This window comes from Eleginops maclovinus, chromosome 6 (assembly GCF_036324505.1).
Source record: "Eleginops maclovinus isolate JMC-PN-2008 ecotype Puerto Natales chromosome 6, JC_Emac_rtc_rv5, whole genome shotgun sequence".
Lineage (NCBI taxonomy): Eukaryota > Metazoa > Chordata > Actinopteri > Perciformes > Eleginopidae > Eleginops > Eleginops maclovinus.
In genome coordinates, this window is record NC_086354.1 from 15,679,137 (window position 1) to 15,698,653 (window position 19,517).

The window sequence follows — 19,517 nt, forward strand, 5'->3', positions numbered from 1 at the left end:
ATCTAAGCTTATTGCCAAACATTTTATATTTTTTCCACATAAGGGATTTGCAATCAAGCTTGCTTCACAAATGACTTGCACTGTAGTTCAGAGATCTATTCCCCATTCTCAAAGGCTTGTATTACTCTTCTTTTTTAGTACTGTACTTTATGAAATACATTATTCAGATAGTGACAGATGTTTGGGTAGCTTGGATAAAACACATACCAGCTCAGTGAAGAAAAAACGCATACTTTACCGGCGGCACATTTTTAAAACATGACTCAAATGCAACACTAACAAATAGACCTTGTGTGTTTTAATATAACCAGTTCTGCAGGACACTGTCTGTCCTGCTTTAACATTATAAATTTAATGAGATGAGCAAGCAAAATAAGTGCATATGGGGATGTGAGTATTGTTTGAGACAGCCTTGAGAAAACTTAACCAATACTTTAATTTGTCACTTTCTGTAGACTATTCGTCCCCATTATTAGGCTACAAGACCTATGAAACCTCTTCTATCTCAGATGAGCACTTTCAAATGTGAATTGTGAAGTAAATAATTTAATGGGTCCAATAAATATTCAGCAGGCTTTCTACTAAGCAAAATTCCAAATTTTCTCCTTAATGACTTGCTAAATTCACATGCAAAAGCTTAGGCTGAACTGGGTTTGAAATTGGAACAACTGCACATTTAAGTAGGACGAGTGCATATTGAAAGCCTCCATTCATCAAAAAGGCGGACAAGGTGTCATCAGTACCTTTTTATAACAAACACAGTTGATTATACATATCTATTTGATACTGACAAAAGTGTTTTACTCTATGTAGCCTACAATCTGTGTTGTCTGTGTCTTGACTTTGATGCATGTTTTATTGATGTGTTAACAAGATATGAACACACACTGTATCAGAATCAGAATACCTTTAATGGTCCCACAGAGGGGAAATTTGCGTTGTTACAGCAGAAAGAGTCAGTTTAATGTACAAGAAAACAAGATAGGCTATAGACAATTTGTTTGTAGATTTAGGTAAGTCTGTCAATCAGTTTAAGAGACAAACTTAACTATTTTTGTTATTATCACAGGTTATGACTTTGAAGATACATACTCAATGCAAAATATCTGCAGCAGTTGCCCCAAAGACAGTGTGGAAATGTTATGTTTGAATATATTTGCCACATATTTTTAGATTTGTAAGCCTAATAATAGTGTCACCACTTTGGCAAATTAAAAAAAGGTTGACCTGAAAAAACAGCAGGGTCGCTTTGCCCTCAACAGGGAAAAAAGTTGAGGTCAAGCTTTGCGGTTTGCTCCACTAGATGGCGAGAAACACAATAGAATAAGAGCATGTACTGTAGGGGCTGTAATGGTCTTGTGAAATGGCGTCCTGATGAGATGGTGCTTAGGTTATTTGCCTCGTCACCACTAGTGTAAAAATAAATAAACCTACAGCGATGTTTCACATTGCCATGCATCAACGTTGTATTGCAGTGAAATACCAAACCATTGTGTATAACTTCTCACGGACGGAACACTGAAAAATTAGGTCAACGCTTTCTTTCATAATCAACAGTTGACTGCTGATAAGTTTCCGCAGCGTGTGCAGTAGTTTAACTTGACCAGGCTAAATAATGCATTGGTAGTTTAGCTTCCTTCACATGGAGCACACTAAGATAACACTACATCAGATAAGAGGACGCACTTCGGAAGCTGCACACCAAACATTTTATAGGAGCTATGTTTACGCCCCTCATCTGTTCACCGCCTCACTTGACTGAAACTAAAGAAAAGCTTCATGGGAAATGTATTCATTACATAATGTCTTCCCTGCAGCACCGACAGCAGGGCGCTTTCTGGCTCAATACACTTCCCACAATCCACTGCGTTGTTGTTAACGACCCCATCTTGTGTCCTCCTCATGAATATATATCAGTCAGTATTTGCGTAGGAGGTCGGCCGACGTTCATTTCATATTCCAGCACTGTATTTTGGTCCAAAAGGGACGCACAGGCACGTCTCCGCCCTGATCTGTCCTCGCGCGCCCAGCCTCTTCCAAGCGAATTTAATCGGTAAAATGTTTTTTGGAGCAGCGGAGGAGACTCTGACGGGGAAAGGACGGCAAGAAGTGAATGACTACTAGTGGAATAAGTCAGCAACACCGCCCAGTCGGTGGATATTTACCACGGTGGGCACGCTTTTTACGGCTTTTAAATGTAGACGTAGGTGTAACCAAGTGCGCACCGTTATTTATTTAGAGAGGGGGACTTTTCATTGGCAGAGATGGAAAGTGTGCAGGCTGTCGCTGAGGATGGTGCCTCGGATGGAGGCGCGACCAAGTTAATGAAGAAGCCCAGCGGACTGTCTGTCGCCCGGGGGACTCCAGCGGATGAAGGCGGTGGACATTTGGCACCCTCCCGCATAGAGGCAAAGAACTGGAATAGCGTTTCTCATTCCACCTCTTCAGTGGGATCTAGTGCGTCAAAGCGAACTGTGGCGTCTAATGGCCGGGGCTCATCCAACAACTCCAGCTCCCTCCTGTTGAGACGGAGACGCTTGAAGAGGAACCTCTCCGCCGCAGCTGCAGCCACCGCCACCTCAGCTGTCAGCGCCGCCTGCGGCGCCAAGATGAACTCGGCCCTGTCCTCTGCATCTCTACACACTCGGAGTCTGGATCGGAAGACTCTGTTGAAAGCCCGACAGAACATGCAGCTGCAGCCCGCTGATCGCGAGTGGATGAGAGCAGATCTCCACCGGGGCTCCATACACGTCCACGACCGACTGACGCCCTCATATCCCAGGCCGGTTCTTTGCACTATGGACACCACAGCCGGCGAGGTCGCCCTACGTCTGAGTAAACTCTGCAGTAAGTCGAGCTCTGTCATGCGCATTTTTTGTAAAGATAACCCTAAGACTGACCAAAATGGCAACTGCAATGTGAAGTATGAATATAACGATAACCCATGCAAGGTGAAAGAAGACTTAAGTATAAAATGCAACCACCTGACTCCCCATGAATCCACTGAATTAAGGGGCCATCCAAGTGACAGGTTGAGACTGCTGCTCATGGAGAATGCAAACGAGAGGCAAAAGCAACAGGACGTTGATGGGAAACTTTTCAGCCCGGAGTCAGAGTCACAAGACAACATCGCCTGTTCACTGTCAGATTTAAATTCTAACTCCAACATGGATACCCCCAATGATGATGACTCGGAGCACAGGAACTGTTTAGACAGCTATGGATTAAATTCTGGCTCGGATGTGGAGAGCAGTGCTTTTGATGACCTGAGCTCCGGGGCCCGGCTCAGCGAGCATAGGGACTCCCTCAGCGATGACATGGTGCTGGGCACAGAGGCATCCATCCTCAGCCCCTCGTTTGATAGTGCAACAGAGGGCCACGACATGTACGGCAGCTCCTCAGACGAACTGGACCTTGACTGTCCAGCCTCGAGCACAAGCATGGACCCCATCTCGCAGCATCACACCAATGGAATCAGTGCTGTCACTGCCAACTACACACAGTGCAACATTGGACATTTAAACGACATGACTAACAATATGGGACCAGATAGCAGACTTAATCCACACAGTCTGGGCACCCTGCCACCCAGCAGTAGTGCCGGCTCATTGTCAAGAGCCTGTTCTACAGGTAATTCACCTGATATCCAAAACAGTGGCCAAGGTGATGTGAAATCAGGGCTGACAGCAGACCACAATGGAGATTCCTCTGATCCGGGCCCCACACTGTATGTTCAGCTGCATGGTGAGGCTGTCAGGAGGCTTAGCCCAGATGAGAGGCCTCTGCAGATCCAGAATGACTTTCTCTTTAAGCTTGGATTTAAGGACCCGTGGAGAGTTCAAGAGGAAGGGCTTAACACTGAAATTGGCTCCTTGTTACGTTTCTATTCAGGTAAGTGATCAGGTTATTCTCATTCTGGGACTTGTTGGGGCCTCCTCTGTTGCACACTACGTAGTTTGGATTGCAGATCCTTATTGTTGCTTGTAACAGGTTGGCAGCCTCTGTCACAAAATGAGGCAGGTGCTGCTTGCCATTTTTTTGTGTTGGTTAGTGGCAGGATTCCAAAATCTCAATGTTTTAAATCAGAATCAGAAATACTTTATTCATTCCAAACTGGGATTTTTTTTCCGTTGAAGCAGCAAAATACAATACGAAGCATAACAAATAATTAGAAATAAAAATAAGAAATATACAGATGTACAAATAGTGACTCCTGTACAAGAGCTTTGTTAATAACTGTGACAGCATTTTAACGGTTATTAAAAGTCTGTTATCCTAAGTGCACTTCCAGTGATGACTAAATTTTGCTGTGGCATGAATGGGTCAGAGCGAGGTCATATTCTAATATCTGCCAGATCGAACTTGCCTCAGGGACTTCCTTTAAATTTCAAGTGTATTTTTTGTTACTTCTGTCCTGGACTGACTTTGTCGGACCATAGCAGGACACTGTGCTCCCATGGACACGCATGACACCGCCACAAAGCCATCACCACAACTTATGGTGCTCAGACATGGGGCCCTTTCCGGCTTTTGCCCCATTATCATCCTAATGAAAAGGCTGAATGCCTTTGTGGTTGGATGGAGAGTAGGGGTGGGAGTGGTATGGCTGGGAGGACCATAAACCCTCTCTGTGTACCCAGTGAATTCTGGTCATTGAGATGCTGCGCAGTGCCTGTGCTATTGGCATCTAGCATGGCTACTGTCACACTAACTAACTGCCTGCCAAGCTGGGTTAACGTGCTCCTCCAAAGCGCAGGAAGCCCTTTTCTTCAGTACGCCACTGCCTCCAGCTATTACTGCTATTGCTGTTGCTGCTAAGGGATGTAATGTGGGTAAACTGAGTGCATGCTGAGGAAAGTTGATGAAAAAGTTGTTATTTGGGCTGAAGTATGTAAAAGAGAGACTATAACACTTTCTAGCTTCCTGTACCAAGAGGCTGTTGAACCAGAGGCTACTTAATACACAAAAATGGCCACATTTGCTCCTGTTCACGTTCGCAGTCACATTTGCCCTTTTGTGCTTTTCAATACTAACTTGCTTCAGGTAGAATGATTTTCATTTAGATTGCATCATATGGCTGCACGAGCATGCACACTAGATCTTATAGATGGATGTGCTAATGAATCCGACATGAGCGTGTGCAGTCAGCTGAGCTCAAACAGCAGTAGCAACAGCCAATAAAGGCGGGCAATTGCAGCCCTGATGCCCTTCTGATGGCAACGCCTCCACATCCCATGTGAGACAGCTTAACTGTGGTCACCTGAGCTCCCCCCCCCCCCCCCCACACACACTAAGCAACACTTGGGCCACAGTCTGCACAAAAGGCCTAATTCTCAGTCACATAGAGCAGGACACAGAGGAGGACTTTCATGCACACACAGAGGAATGCACTGTAAAGAGAAAGCATTGCTGACTTGTGACTTATCTCTGCCTGCTCTTCTGCCCTCTCCTTACACGATGGAGGCATGTGAGGAATGTACGCTGGCTCGTCTAGAATGTCAGGCACGTCTGCTGAGGAGGAAGTGGAGCAAGGGTGTTGGGGAGGGGGGGAACTTGGTGTGCGAGGGGATAGCGCGCTGCCCATGTTGCTCTGGCTTTGAATGGTAGTCCTGCCTAGATAGTGAAGATAGGCCCAGTCTCAGCTGACTTGCTGGCTGACTCTCGGCTGCAGCTGCCACAACTGTAGACCTTAGTCACACTAAGGGCCTTATTGTCTGCATGCCTATGCATGCAAAGTGGCCTTTGATACAGGAAGTCCAGTATCTAAACTGTTTTATTGCTTAGTTGCTCAATAAGAGCACTGTTCACTTTTGTTACTATGAGTAACCTAAATATTAAGTACACGAGCAGCCATTCAGAGGTACTCCGCGTGCAGCGTGATTGGGAAGCAGGAGAATGATGTGAAGAGGCTGTTAAGGCAAAGTGTTGACATGGTGCATTTTGCTAGATCCTTTGGACAATGCAGAGGCCAGCTTAACTTTGACGGGTTCAGGTCATGGTTTGAGTGCATAGACTCTGCAGTGGCCAGCTGAGAGAACTCACTTTGCCCTGCTAGACACTCAAACATGCACACACACATGCACATGTACAGAAGGCTGCCTAGATCAAAGGGCCGCTGTCCTCTTTGGCAGGCTGACGAGTGATCCTTTCAGAGCTGCCCACACAGGAGCCTCTTGTTATGCTTAGCCAGCTTTATTAGAGTGTGAGTACAAGGGAAAAGGGTAAAAAAAAAAAAAACACGCAGACTCACATGATCAATACATGCACATTCTTTAAGTAAGAGGCCAAAAATTCCATGGCACTAAATAAAAGTACACTTCCTCAGAGATAGTACTAGTGTCTCTGTAGACTTGCAAGAAAAAAGAAAAACGGCACACTGAACCCTAACACACAGTGGCACAGGGGTTTCCTAAAGGCAGAGGACCAAGAGTTTTTACCAAACCAAAGCAGCACACTAAATAATTTAGATAGATTAGCCTACTCAGCTTTACAAACTCTCTCATCCATGCACTCCAGCATACCCACTGCTTTTTGTGAGCTTTCCACTGACCCTGGTGAAGTTGAAATGTATGTTTTAAAAGCAGTTTCATGTAAATCTAGAGTGCCGTTAAGATGATGCCTTTTTTTTTTACAAGCATAATTAATGAGCACTGGCGTACAGTGGCCTGGAAACTGTCAAGGTATTAATTCCTTTTCAGCTCCACTCATGTTTATAGCTCAAGCTTCTGTGACACAAAGTCAGGGTCGATAACAGTTTCAACTTGCTGCACCCAATTTTCAAGTAATTCCCATGTTGTTTTCAGAATCCGCCTGCAAGGTGAACTTGGCAGGAAAAATTGTCCGTGCAGTACTAATAAAAGTAGAGATATTTAAAGGACTGTTGCAGGTAATACCTTTTACAAAACAAAAGTGGATGCTTACAGCTTTGCACATTCATGGTAATAATTTGGTAAAATCTGAATTCAGCTGCAAATGTTGTGCGATCATGATGTGTCTAAATATAGAATGTTTCTCAAAATAGAACATAGTGCACCTTTTTTATTACCTCTTTTTAACAGGCCATAAAGTTTTATCTGCAATAATTCTCCGAACAAACGGTGATGTCATGCTTAGTGCCTCACTTGTACTGAGTTGCTTATTTACAAAAAATAAATAATAACTTACAATTTTATTGCTTTGTTACCAAGCCACAACTGGAGGCAAACATTGCACAGGTACTACATTTCTGTCCTGGCTTCAATCTGAAGCATTTATAAGAAGAAAGAAAGAAAGAAGAATAACCTCTTAATCGTCGTAAATTTGATCCATCCTAGTGTTAGGAGCAGAGGTTTGCCATTATGTACGGCACCCGGGGAAACGGTGCCTTGCTCAGGGACACCTCGGTAGCACTTGGTCTTTCGGGGACATGAACCGGTGACCTCCTGGTCCCTATGGACTTCGCCACCACCGACCGTTACATTGATATACATGGCCAAAACAGTGTGTGTATATTGATACGAGAAATATCCTTTAAATGTGTGCTTGCTGTACATCTTTTTCACTTCTCGCTTATTGTTTACCTTTGTTTAATAGACGACCCAAGGTCCATCATATGTATTGAAACACTATTAGTATTGTCAAGTGGCTGATTCTCAGGGAATATCATGGAAATATAAAACTACATTTTTAAAAATTGAATTCAACATTTATTAATATTAGAACCAATGAAAAAAAGCATCCTATTTAAACCTGAGCAGAATCTCAGTCATACTGATATGACGTTCCATGTAGACACCAGATAATAAGCTTATAAGGAAGAGAAGGAATACTTCAGTTACTGTAAAAGCTTAAAGGAATCTGTCTTCAGGACTGTATCTCTTACCTCCAGCCCTCTCTGAAAAGGCAGCGGCTGGTGACGTGATGACTTAAAGGACTCGGCAGGTTTAGCGGCTTAATGAAGCTCCAAACTTTCTCCAGCAGGCTGTGGCGGCTTTTAAGCAGACAACCGCTCACTCTTGTCTTGTCTGTGCCATGTTGCTTTCTTGGAACAGTCAGCACGCCAGATTGCTCCCACATCTCTATGAAAACGTTCTTTCGAGACAGAAGGAGAACAGTCTGTGCACATTTAGTCATTGTTTAGTTGTTTTCTTCTTATGATCGGTCACTGGTTATCCTGATAACAATATGGAGTTCCCTACCAGTGGATTAGTTTGAATGAATAAAGCCATTCAAATGATGTGTGACTATTCTCAGGGATTTATGAGTTGCACCATTAAAGTGTCAATGTCTCTTGAATCTCTAGAACTCTGCTTAGTTGACCAAAACTGCAGCCTCTTCATATATGCAAACACTCCTTGGAGGACTTTGCACAAGCGAGGCACACGGCTCATCTTTTCTCACATCCATGTCTTCGCCTGACAGCTAATGGTCTTTCTAAATGGCCTATTGCTGAGTCATTATGTAATTGTGTAATCAGATTTCACACGTTCCAGACCTCAAATCTAATACGCTTTTGTCGGTGGCTTTTGCATTATCTACACTAATGTCCACAAAGCCAGTAAGCAAAAAATGGTTATATGTTTTTCATGTCTCTTACCTTGCTGCCTGCACATATAGAGGATGTCTTAAATAAGATGTGGTCATAAATCTGAGGATGTGTGTCTCTGAGGATTCACGTGTGTCTACTGAGGCAGACACAGAGAGGATGGTGTGTCAGCTTGTAGCAGTTAAAGCCTGGGTGACTGTTTGCTGTCTAATATAGATTGCCTTCTTGGCCGACATCCTCCCACCTCCCACTCCTCTCACGTCAAATCTTTCTCCCTCTCTCAATTTCTCTCATGATCGATCCCCCTCCCTCTCCTCATGCTATCTATCCTCGCATCTCCTCCTCCCTCACACCATCTGACAGCTTCCATTTCTCTTCCCATATCTCTTTATCTCTCCCTAGCTTATTGCTTTTCACTCCAAGAATTACTGGTCACCCTCATAATTGGCTCTAAAAAAATATTAATGAAAGGCATTATTTCTACAGGTCTAGCACTTTTCATAATGCCTCCGCATGTGCATGCTTTGACGCACAGTGTACCCCTGTGGAAATAAGTTAAGAAGAAACAGAGGTACACAATTGAAATGCTCAATGCTTTGTGGTAAGCAGCTTATTCCAGGTTGAGCAGTGTCATGCTGATGTGCCACTCCTGTCTGCTTGCTGGCACATTCTGAGATAGGGAAAGGGGTTAGGAAAGGGCAGTGGGCTTCCTTATGTGAGCAGACAGGCCTCGCAGCAGTCTGTCAAAAGTTCCTTGCCAAATGCTACCAAGAAACCTTGGAGGGTTGCATTAGTTCAAGAGCAAGGGCAGTGAAAAGGTTCCCCCTTCTGTGGGGTCATGGAGTGGGCCCACTGTCCGCGCGTTGAGCACCAGTCCCTGCTCTTACCACATGCAGGAAGGGGGATTAGAGGCAGAGCAGCAGGGGCTCACTCTCTGCAGCTTTGATCAGCAGCAGCACAGCCTAATATCAGACAACATCTGCAACTCTCAGCATTAAAGAGGCCCAAAAAATTCCGATTACGGAACACACAGCCTACTTGACTGCTAGTGTACAGGACAGAACTGTGTCAATTCCTGGATGGGAGGTTTTTAAATACCAACACTCCAGTGGTGCTCACGCTAATTTGTTTTACAAAGCCAGAGTCTCCAGATAGGTTACTTGTGTGTAAAATTCTAATTTGTTAGATTTTCTTGAATTCCCATTTAGTATTTACACGATAATCAGTTTTGGGGCAGCTGTTTTATTTGAGATTTAGTTTTTATAGACACCTCCATGCACCGCAGAAAATAAGGCTAAGTAGATGGAGTGTTTAGTCAAAAGTATTGTGTGAAAGGAATTCAGATTGTTACCAAGCTGTCCCCAAATCTGTGTTTGTCTCATCTGTACACTGCTATGGGTAAGGTGTGTTTGGGTGTAGCTGAGCTTGTTTATATGGCCTCTGCTCCAATAGAAAGAGGCAGCGCTGTTGATATGAAATGACCTAGTTTAAAGTTCATCCCTCTACAAAAATGCTGAAGCACAATAATGATACTTCCTTATTGTCAGCTGAGAGAGGCGTTGAATGCAAACAGATGGACTCTGACACAACCCTATAGATGTACTGTAGATGCTTACAGTCACATAACACCCTGTGGTTATTAATGCTGATGCTGACATTTCTGTTCTGTTGCTAAAATGGTTTTCAACCTTTTCAGCATCTTTTTACTCTCGGTTTAGAGTAACTTCATGTGACAAATGAGTCTGTATTTAATGTTTGAAGTATTTAGATAATATCCTTAAGTAAAGTTGGCAACGGAAGTTAAAGTTCTCTACTGTCATCAGAATATACTTAAAGCCGCTGTAATCATTTGTTTTTCAATTTAATTCCAGTGGTTCCCTTAAGCTATATGGTGTTTTGTAACACCTCTTGAGCTCATTGTTTTAGTTGTTAAGCCAACATCCCTTTCACTGCTTTTGAACGCAGAGGGCATTCTGCAAATATACTCTAAAAGCTGTCTGTACCTTTCGTGCTCAGCACCAAACGGCAGACAGAATTAACACGGTGAACATAGTGGAGCGTTCAGAAGCGAACAAGACAGATATTTCCCTCAGGAATAAATAAGAGTGAATATTGGACTTTTATTCTCTTCTTCTATTGGACATTCATCAGGTGTCCAGGGACACGGCTCCAAATGAATACTAATGTTGCTCCATATCTCCTGGATGCGAAACTAGAGAAAAGTGGCCAAAAACTCCATTATCGAAAATGATGGTACCAGACAGAATATTCTATTCAAATCCAAAACAGTAAAATACATTGTAAGCTCTGTACAGTATTCATATATTATAAAGATGAAATTATAAAGGTTGATAATAGATTGGTCGGTTTAAAGACTAAGATTTGTGAAACTAAGATACATTGCTGCATCATTCATTAACGTTGCAATTTGCCTGCATGTGTCTTGCTGTTAGCGCTGCAGTTTGATAATCACCCTGGCCCTGGAAAAAAACATGGAGCTGTCACCTGCTGCACCAGGAAGTGCAACACGCTTCCTTGCATTTTTTTCGGTTTTCTCTCAAACATGCTTATTCTTTCAGCCTAATCTCTTTATAGTTCCTGTTTCATTTGCGGTGTGCCTCTCTCATAAATACAGTTGTTTTATTAACAGTCACTCGGCAACCACCCAGTTCTTTTCTAGTTTTCACTACTTCCCAGTCCCAGTGGTTAAAGACTTCCCTTCTTTAGTTCTTTTTTTTTTTTTTTTTTTTTCACACCAGCCCTCTCCCTCTCTCACTGCCTCCTCCCCTCCTTCTCTCTCAGTGCCACTGTGTTCACATGGCCCCTGCATGTGACATGAAGCTGAGCCAAAACACCCCGGATGCCCGCTTTCAGCCCTCCACTGTTCCAGACCTTGTTAAATTTTAAACAAAGCAAAAGGAAAAGAAAGAAGAGAGGGAGGAGAAGGAGAAGAAAAGTGAGCACGCGGGACCAGGGGAATGTGCAACAACATCACAATCTCATTCATTCATTCATTCATTTGTCCTGTCCCTGTGCATCATCTGGAGAGAGTGGCCCTTTAATTTGTGCTCTCTTTTTCCCCTTTACTCTGCTTGTGTGAAAGCCTTCCTCTCAGTCTCTCCCCCATTCCTCTCGGCTCTGAACTGGCCTGATAGCTGTAGCTTTAACCACAGATCTGGGGTCTGATTACTTTGCAGCCTGTCCTTCACTGGGATTAGGAACGACTGACTGAAACTGCGGTCTTCGTGGACAGCTTGTTCCTCAATTACCCCGAGGCAACTGCTGCCCATCATATGCATTTTTAATACTTTTTGGAATGGGAGAATAGCTGGACTTGAAATAATAACAGTGACTGTTTACCTTTTATTATTGCTTGTGCTCTTCCCTTGTATGAACTTGCTTATTACTTTCACCATCAAAGGAATGCCACAACATGGCAGCCTTTAATATAAAGTGTACCAGAACAACTAGCTGCTTGCTGCAACCTCCCAGTGGCACATTGCCAGATTTAGATTAGCTGTGAGGGTCCTTCATAGCCTCTGATAATGAATGGCATTAGAGGTTAAGTACAAACAATAACAACAATGTGCTTATCTGTGTGTCTGTGGTTTACCCTCGGGAAAACTTTGAAATTGGAAGTGGTTTTTTATTGCCTTTCATTGTGGATTAGTTGTGAATAATTCCAATCAGTGTTACACATGATGTCATTGTCACCACACACTACTCATATAGACAGTTTCCTGTGATCATGCTTAACGCATTATGACACATGACACTGGAATCAGCTGGGCTGCTACCAACAGCATGCATTGTTACAAATTCGATGTGAAGTTAAGCAAGTTAAGTTGAATAGGGCCACCTAATTAAACTCACTTTCCCAGCAGTTTACAGCAAAAAAAGTGCATCAGCTTTGGTGTGTTGGAGATATCAAAGAGCACAAATACTTCACCTTCCTATCCTTGTTTATGAGCAAAACAAGTTCAGACAGGAGCCTCGAGCGGGTTTCGGTTTTTCTTCCACCCAGCAGTCATCCCACCAATCATAGACACACTCCTGATGGTATTATAGTACAGTACACTGCTCTGATATTCACCCTGTCTCTTGCTCACTCCACTGCTATTCTTGAACCGATTCTATGAAAATGTTGCTGCCGCCTACTCAAATCTGCTTTTCTCTACTCAGGAATCTGTCTACTCGTTGATTGGTAGCACATGCTCAGTGTATACGCAGTACATAAAGTCAAATCTGTTCACAGGGAAAAACTAAAGTTTACATGCTATCTTTTCTAGACACAATCTCCTGTATCTCTTATAACATTACTTGCATTGTAAGCTATGTGTCACTTTGTTAATAAGTCAAACTATGTTGTTGGAAATTGTAATGCAATGTATACTTAAGAGATACTTGAGATAATTCCAGCCCAGGAACAAAAGTGTAAGAAGATTTGACACATTCCACCTTTTGACTTTTAACAATCTGTCCCTGCTGCTTCTCATCATTATTATGCCCACAGTCTTCCAATTAGACGTCACGACTAGGGGACTGACACAAACACTGACACACAACAAGAGAATGAAGAGACATTAGATTTTAGTGGCCTTACAGCAGCTGTGTCTAAGAGGTGCTTTTGTGTGCAAATTCTTAATGCCTTTTTATCTCAATAATTTGTAGCTTTTCTAACATACTTTGAATTCCTTCCAAATGTAAGGGGGATACACTTTAGAGCTTTATTTACGGCAATACTAATAATACTAATAATAAGTCATTAATTAATCGGCAAATGTCATCACCTGATTATCTTCTTGACTATCTTCTTTCACTTCTCTTTTTTTACCTCATTAAATGTTCCTCCTTCTCTAATGGACATCCATGCTTGCCTTCAGGCTGGGATTGTGAAGTTGTTGCAAAGTCTTCATTAACGCCTCAATTTGTGAAAGGTCGAAAATAAGATTCAGTTCTTTAATTAAATGACTTAAGCAAGATTAGTATTGCTGGAGGGACTTGCTGAAATACACAAGGTAATTCAGTTAATGATTTTTTACTTTCCAGCCAGTTAAACTTTAATAGCGTACTTGATTCTGATGACTTTGAAAAAAAGTTTTCAGCCAAACCAATGTTGAGACTCTTCCCTCTCTTATGCTGTTATGTTAAACCATGAGGATGATCTTGTTAAGATGACCGTGAGAATGACGAGGAGAGACAAAGTGATGGAGTAGTGCAGTGTGGAGTTCTGAACGTAAAACTTCCTAGCTTGGTTTCCACCAGCGACGGGCATTATTAATGCAGTGGTACAAATGAACAGGGAAACCCAGGGCGACAAACAGGCCGGGATTCCCTGCAAGCTAATTAATCACTGACATACACATAAACACACACACACACACACACACACACATACATAAACTGTGTACGCGCCTATGCATGCGCACTTCAACACATTCAGCTCTAACCTTTTGCGCAAACTTTCACTGGCTTAACAATTACCGTTCTCATCTCGCCTCTTTAGCCTCGGTATCAGAGGGAGGTGTTGTCAGCCTGCTCCTTTATTGCTCCTCTCCCTTCATGCCTGTCTCTCACATTTCACCCTCCCCTGATGCACTTCCAAAGAGGGGTTGAATGCTAGGTGGGTAAGTCTAAACCTCTGTCTCTGAGAGCAGGTTATTGTACTGGTGCTTAACACGACAATACCTCGCTCCATCTCATTCTCACTCTCTTTTAAGCCCCCCATACAGTATAAGGCGCCGGGCTCTTTATCAAGGCTATGTGGAGTGCTGCAGAGACATGCCGTTGCTGTATACAGGCCATTAGCAACTGCTGAGTGACAGAATGTGGAGGCTGAAGTGACACAGTGACACTGCTGATGAGCAACCAGTGTCCTGAATTATGAGATAATATGTGTGTTTGAGGAACTTCTTACTCAATTTGTGTCCATCTTAAGCAACAAGAAAATACCGCAACATGCCAATCAACATTTCCCAGAACCAAGGTGATGTCTTCAATTTTCTCTGATCAGTTAGTGCTTCAAAAGAAACTCCACCAATTTACCAAACTCAGGATTATTCATGTGTCACATTTAAGTAGTTCTCATAGTGAAAACAGTTTTAGAAGGTCTTCTTTTTTTCCAACGTCTGATTAAATACCCCTTGTGATGTCAACAGGCTTATGTTGGTTTTCCTCGTTCTCTCCCCCTTTCTTTCCTAACTTTTGCTGTTGTAAAGGCAACAAATCTCCCCAAAATCTTTATAGAAATATAACACAAGATTGCTGAAGGACCCCTTTAAAAACTTTCACATTAAGCTCTGTTGGTTTTCTGTTGATTCAGAAATCTGGTAATCAGTTCATTGTGACGCAACTAAATCTGAGTTGCATTGATCCTTGGATACAAGTATGAGTCAGGCTCAGTGTAATGGAGCCATTAGCGGAGATGTATTTCCCCGTTCATACCTTGTTAAAAAGCTACTCCAGGCAGAGAATTGATCACAAAGTTGTCTTACATTCTCTTTTGGCTTCTGGGCTTTGCTTTAATTGCATCTTCAGTTCACCAAAAGTTGCGGCCCACCTTTTTTGTCATTGTGCATGCATTGGCCATGATCAGGCCTGATTATGTGTTCTCATGTGTTAGTGAGGCAGCAGTAGGACTGCTGCATCATTCATGAGTGTGTGCCACCCTGTGCCGGGTCTGCAGTGACCCGTAGCTGTCAACAGCATATCCTTGAGCGTGATGGCACAGGCTGTGCTGAGGACACACTGCAGGGACCACTGGCATGTGGAGGTCTGTGGGAGGAGCTAGGGGATGGGCGTGCCAATCTGGAGGCTAGAGAGGAAGCAGTGAGAGGAATATGACTGATAATAATGTATGATGTCCTTTTTTTGAAGTTCTCTTTTCACTTCTCTTCGTCTTTGGGAAGGTCAGAGAAAAAATGATCACATAGAGAACAGCACCTACATAAGAAAAGTAAAGCATGATGGGCCCTGTACGGATATACAGCGGGTAAAATAAGTATTGAACACAATTTTTCTCAGTAAATATATTTCTTAAGGTGCTATTGACGTGACATTTTCATCAGATGTCGGTAACAACCCATGCAATCCACACATGCAAAGAAATCAAACCATAGATGTCCATAAATTCAGTTATGTGTATTAAAATGGAATGACACAGGGAACAAGTATTGAACACATGAAGAAAGGGAGGTGCAAAAAGGCATGGAAAGCCAAGACACCAGCTGAAATCTATCAGTCATTAGAAAGCAATCCTGCCCCTTGTCAGTGCAAATTAATATTAGCTGGTTCAGTCCCAACTGATGGCCTATAAAAAGGTCTCTCATTACCAAGGTGTCACACAATAAAAGATCTCATGATGGGTAATAGCAAAGAGCTCTCTCAAGACCTTCGCAACCTTATTGTTGCAAAACATAGTGATGGCATTGGTTACAGAAGGATTTCAACATTTCTGAATGTTCCAGTGAGCACTGTTGGGGTCATAATCCGAAAGTGGAAAGAACATCATGTCACCATAAACCAGCCACGACCAGGTGCTCCTCGCAAGATTTCTGACAGAGGAGTGAAAATAATTATCAGAAGAGTTGTCCAAGAGCCAAGGACCACTTGTGGAGACCTTCAGAAAGACCTGGAATTAGCAGGTACAACTGTTTTAAAGAAAACAATAAGTAATGCACTCAACCGCCATGGCCTGTGTGCACGCTCAGCACGCAAGATTCCATTGCTGGAGAAAAAGCATGTTGAAGCTCGTTTAAAGTTTGCTGCACAACATTTAGACAAGCCTGTGAAATACTGGGAGAATATAGTCTGGTCAGATGAGTCCAAAATTGAACTCTTTGGATGCCATAACACACAGCATGTTTGAAGGTCAGATGCTACTGCACTTCACCCCAGAAACACCATACCAACAGTGAAGTTTGGAGGTGGGAACATCATGGAGTGGGGCTGTTTTTCAGCATACGGCACTGGCAAACTGCATATAATTGAAAGAAGGATGAATGGAAAAATGTACAGAGACATACTTGATAAAAATCTGCTGCCATCTACCAGGATGATGAAGATGAAACGAGGGTGGATATTTCAGCAAGACAATGATCCCAAACACACAGCCAAGGAAACTCTCAATCGGTTTCAGAGAAAGAAAATTAAGCTGCTAGAATGGCCCAGCCAATCACCTGACTTGAATATACTGTAGGGAATGGGTAATAGAAGATGATAGTTAGGAAAAACATTTCAGTTCGGTCTTGCTCTCTGAAACATTAAGATATGCACACACAATAAAACCTTTCCGGTCATAACCTGTGTGTGTGAGCCAGCATTGAAGAAGCACATTGCGTAACTGGGCACCCTGACTCTCCTGCCAGTTTACTATCACACAACAGAAACTCGGTTCACACGTGTGGAGGCTCGCTGTATTTTGTGTGTGAAAGCACACAGTATTCCATTTGTTTCTCACGCATTCATGACCCGCTGGTTATTCATTATTTCCCAACATGGAATAGCCATCCTCTTCCACCCTGATGAACAAGTTTATCATGCACTTGAACTCACTCTACATGGAGCGGCATTACATAAACACTTGAAGGGTTTCACAGAGAATACATTTGACCTTTTGCTGGCAAGATATTAGACGCTCGCTGGAAGTGAGAGAGACATCAAAGTCTTTTCTCGGTTGTTAACCTTAGAAAAAACGATAAGCATTATCATAATTTTCCTGGCACTGTGTGATGCAAGGTATTGTCAGACACCTTACCTGTTATTTTCTCAGTAAAAATACCATATAGCTCTTTCTTGTTACATTTTTGCTAATAAAGAAACACTTTAGCTTTTTTGTAAAGCAATTTGCCATGATGGTATGAGTCTGGCTTTGCTTTTTAACAAATAATTTGGGAATTTTCTCAGTCTTTTCTTGGTATTCTTAGCCTGGATTTGTCTGTTGGGATATTTTACTCACAAAGATATTTCCTTAGATTTGGTAATGGAGGGATGATCGCTAAAAATAGTCTGACAGATCAAAAAACTGTCTGAGAGGCACACATATTTTCAAGTTATAATTACTTCAGTTCAGTTTCAAGATTATAGTTATGGATGGTCTGCGGTTACTAGTCATAACAAGCCATTTCCTTTTAAAATAACACGTATATTGAAGAACTTTGTTTATAAATCACTGAAACTATTCTTCTTAGCAACACGTTGCTTTTTTTTCTCAATAGGCCAGACCATAATACTAAAGCAGTCAGAAATCATCCATTATAGTTTACTGACTGCGTTCTTGGTTGATGTTTGATCTATTGTACTAATCGTGTTGTTCACACTCATAGATTATTTATATTATCTTAATAAAATATTAATGTCAAAGACGACATGACGATGTTCAAGCAAGCTAATACAAGTATAAAATATAATTGTGTGAGCATAGGACGATGTGTTGTGTGGTTTGTGGCAGCCTTAATACTGACATTAGTTGACTGAGACTAGCTAACCTCGCCTTCAGCTCTTTACTCTCCTGACATTTTCTGCCTAATGTGACAGGATATGCCTGTAGCCAATTTATTATTCCCTGTTTGCCCGTCTTTCTGAATGTTTCTCCTCTCCTCCATCTTAGCCGTCGCTGTTATGCCTTTCTCTTATGGTTCTTTCTACACCAGCATTGCTCCCAGTATTCACAATTCTACTGCAACATGCAAATATGTACCCTTATTATTCTCTTTATGTACTGTGTATGTATTTTACACGCTCACCCACAAACATACTAAATAATGTATTTGGGAGCTCTGAACACTTATAGCCTCATACACCCGTGCATTTAATTAATGTGAAGTAGATAAAGACACATATTGTATGCATGAGCAAATGCACGGACACTTTAGTCCACTACGATAACGACAGTCATTTGCTCACACACAAACAAGGCCGGTGAAATCTTGTATGTGCTCTTATGTTTATGTGAGTGTATGTGTGTGAATGTATGCGCTCTGCCGATCGGGGGGCTCGTGTTTTCCTATGTAGGTTTCGTAATCCACATTCATTACATAACAGCTCCCGGAGTAGAGCTGGGAAGAGGGGGAGTGTAGAGAGGAAGCACACATCTACGTCAGCATCCAACCACCACTGACAGAGGGAATCACTAGGGAGAATCTTTTTTTTTTCAAACATTAATGCCAACACCTGTGGTCCTAAGCATCTCTAACACAATTCTCTCTGTCAGTCGCATCTGGGCCTATTTTTAGTGGATATTGATTGAATTAACAAGATGAAAAATGTTCACAGTGCAGCTGGTGGTGTGAATGACGGTGCAGCTGATGGAAATGCGGTTATTTCTTTTTACTTAAGGTTATATAACTCATTTATTTAACATTTCATAACTGCACAATGTGATTTATCAACCTCTTGTGAGGCCTTTCTCATTGTAGTCCCTCGTTCCAGCTGTCAGGTGCATGAGTTATGGTTGCATATTTGCACATCGTTTGCATCCATTTCTGCTGCAGCCCATAAATGCAGATTTGCATTAGACGATAGGAAATGTCCTGTGTAGGAAGTCATGATACAAATAAAAAAGCAGCAGGAGAACAACGGAGTGTGCAAGTGGGTCAAATTCTACTTGAAGATAACTTAACATTACTTAACACACTACAAATCCTCCTTTAGGTCAGCCCTCTGCCATAACACATTCCCACAGTGCCTCTACAGGCTGTGGATGGTATTGCCTTGACCTGATAACTAGAGTAGTGCATTGCCTTTAATAGCAAAGGGCTGTTTAGCTCCCTTCTCCCCAGGGGCAAAGAGTAATAATGGTTTGATGTGGAATATATTGCAGGCTATGACCTCATTTGGATTCAGGATGTGTTTCACTGGAGTGAGGAGGTTTCGTAAAGAATGCGTTTCTGTCTGGTTGTGTCCTTCCTGACGACATGAGGTATCAGAATTTGAGGGCATCTGTCAAACTATGAATTATCCACTCCATCCTGTGTCCAGGGCTGGAGGGAAGTCT

General features: G+C 42.5%; 1 protein-coding gene across 1 annotated transcript in view; it reads left to right on the forward strand.

The window, feature by feature from the left end:
* Window positions 1–1,940: 1,940 nt before the first annotated feature.
* Window positions 1,941–19,517, forward strand: part of LOC134866043 (PH domain leucine-rich repeat protein phosphatase 1-like) — a 41,730-nt gene continuing 24,153 nt past the window's right edge. The window contains 1 exon segment of the mRNA XM_063885939.1: window positions 1,941–3,891. Within this exon segment, the coding sequence (XP_063742009.1) occupies window positions 2,265–3,891 (1,627 nt within the window). The 5' untranslated portion in view covers window positions 1,941–2,264.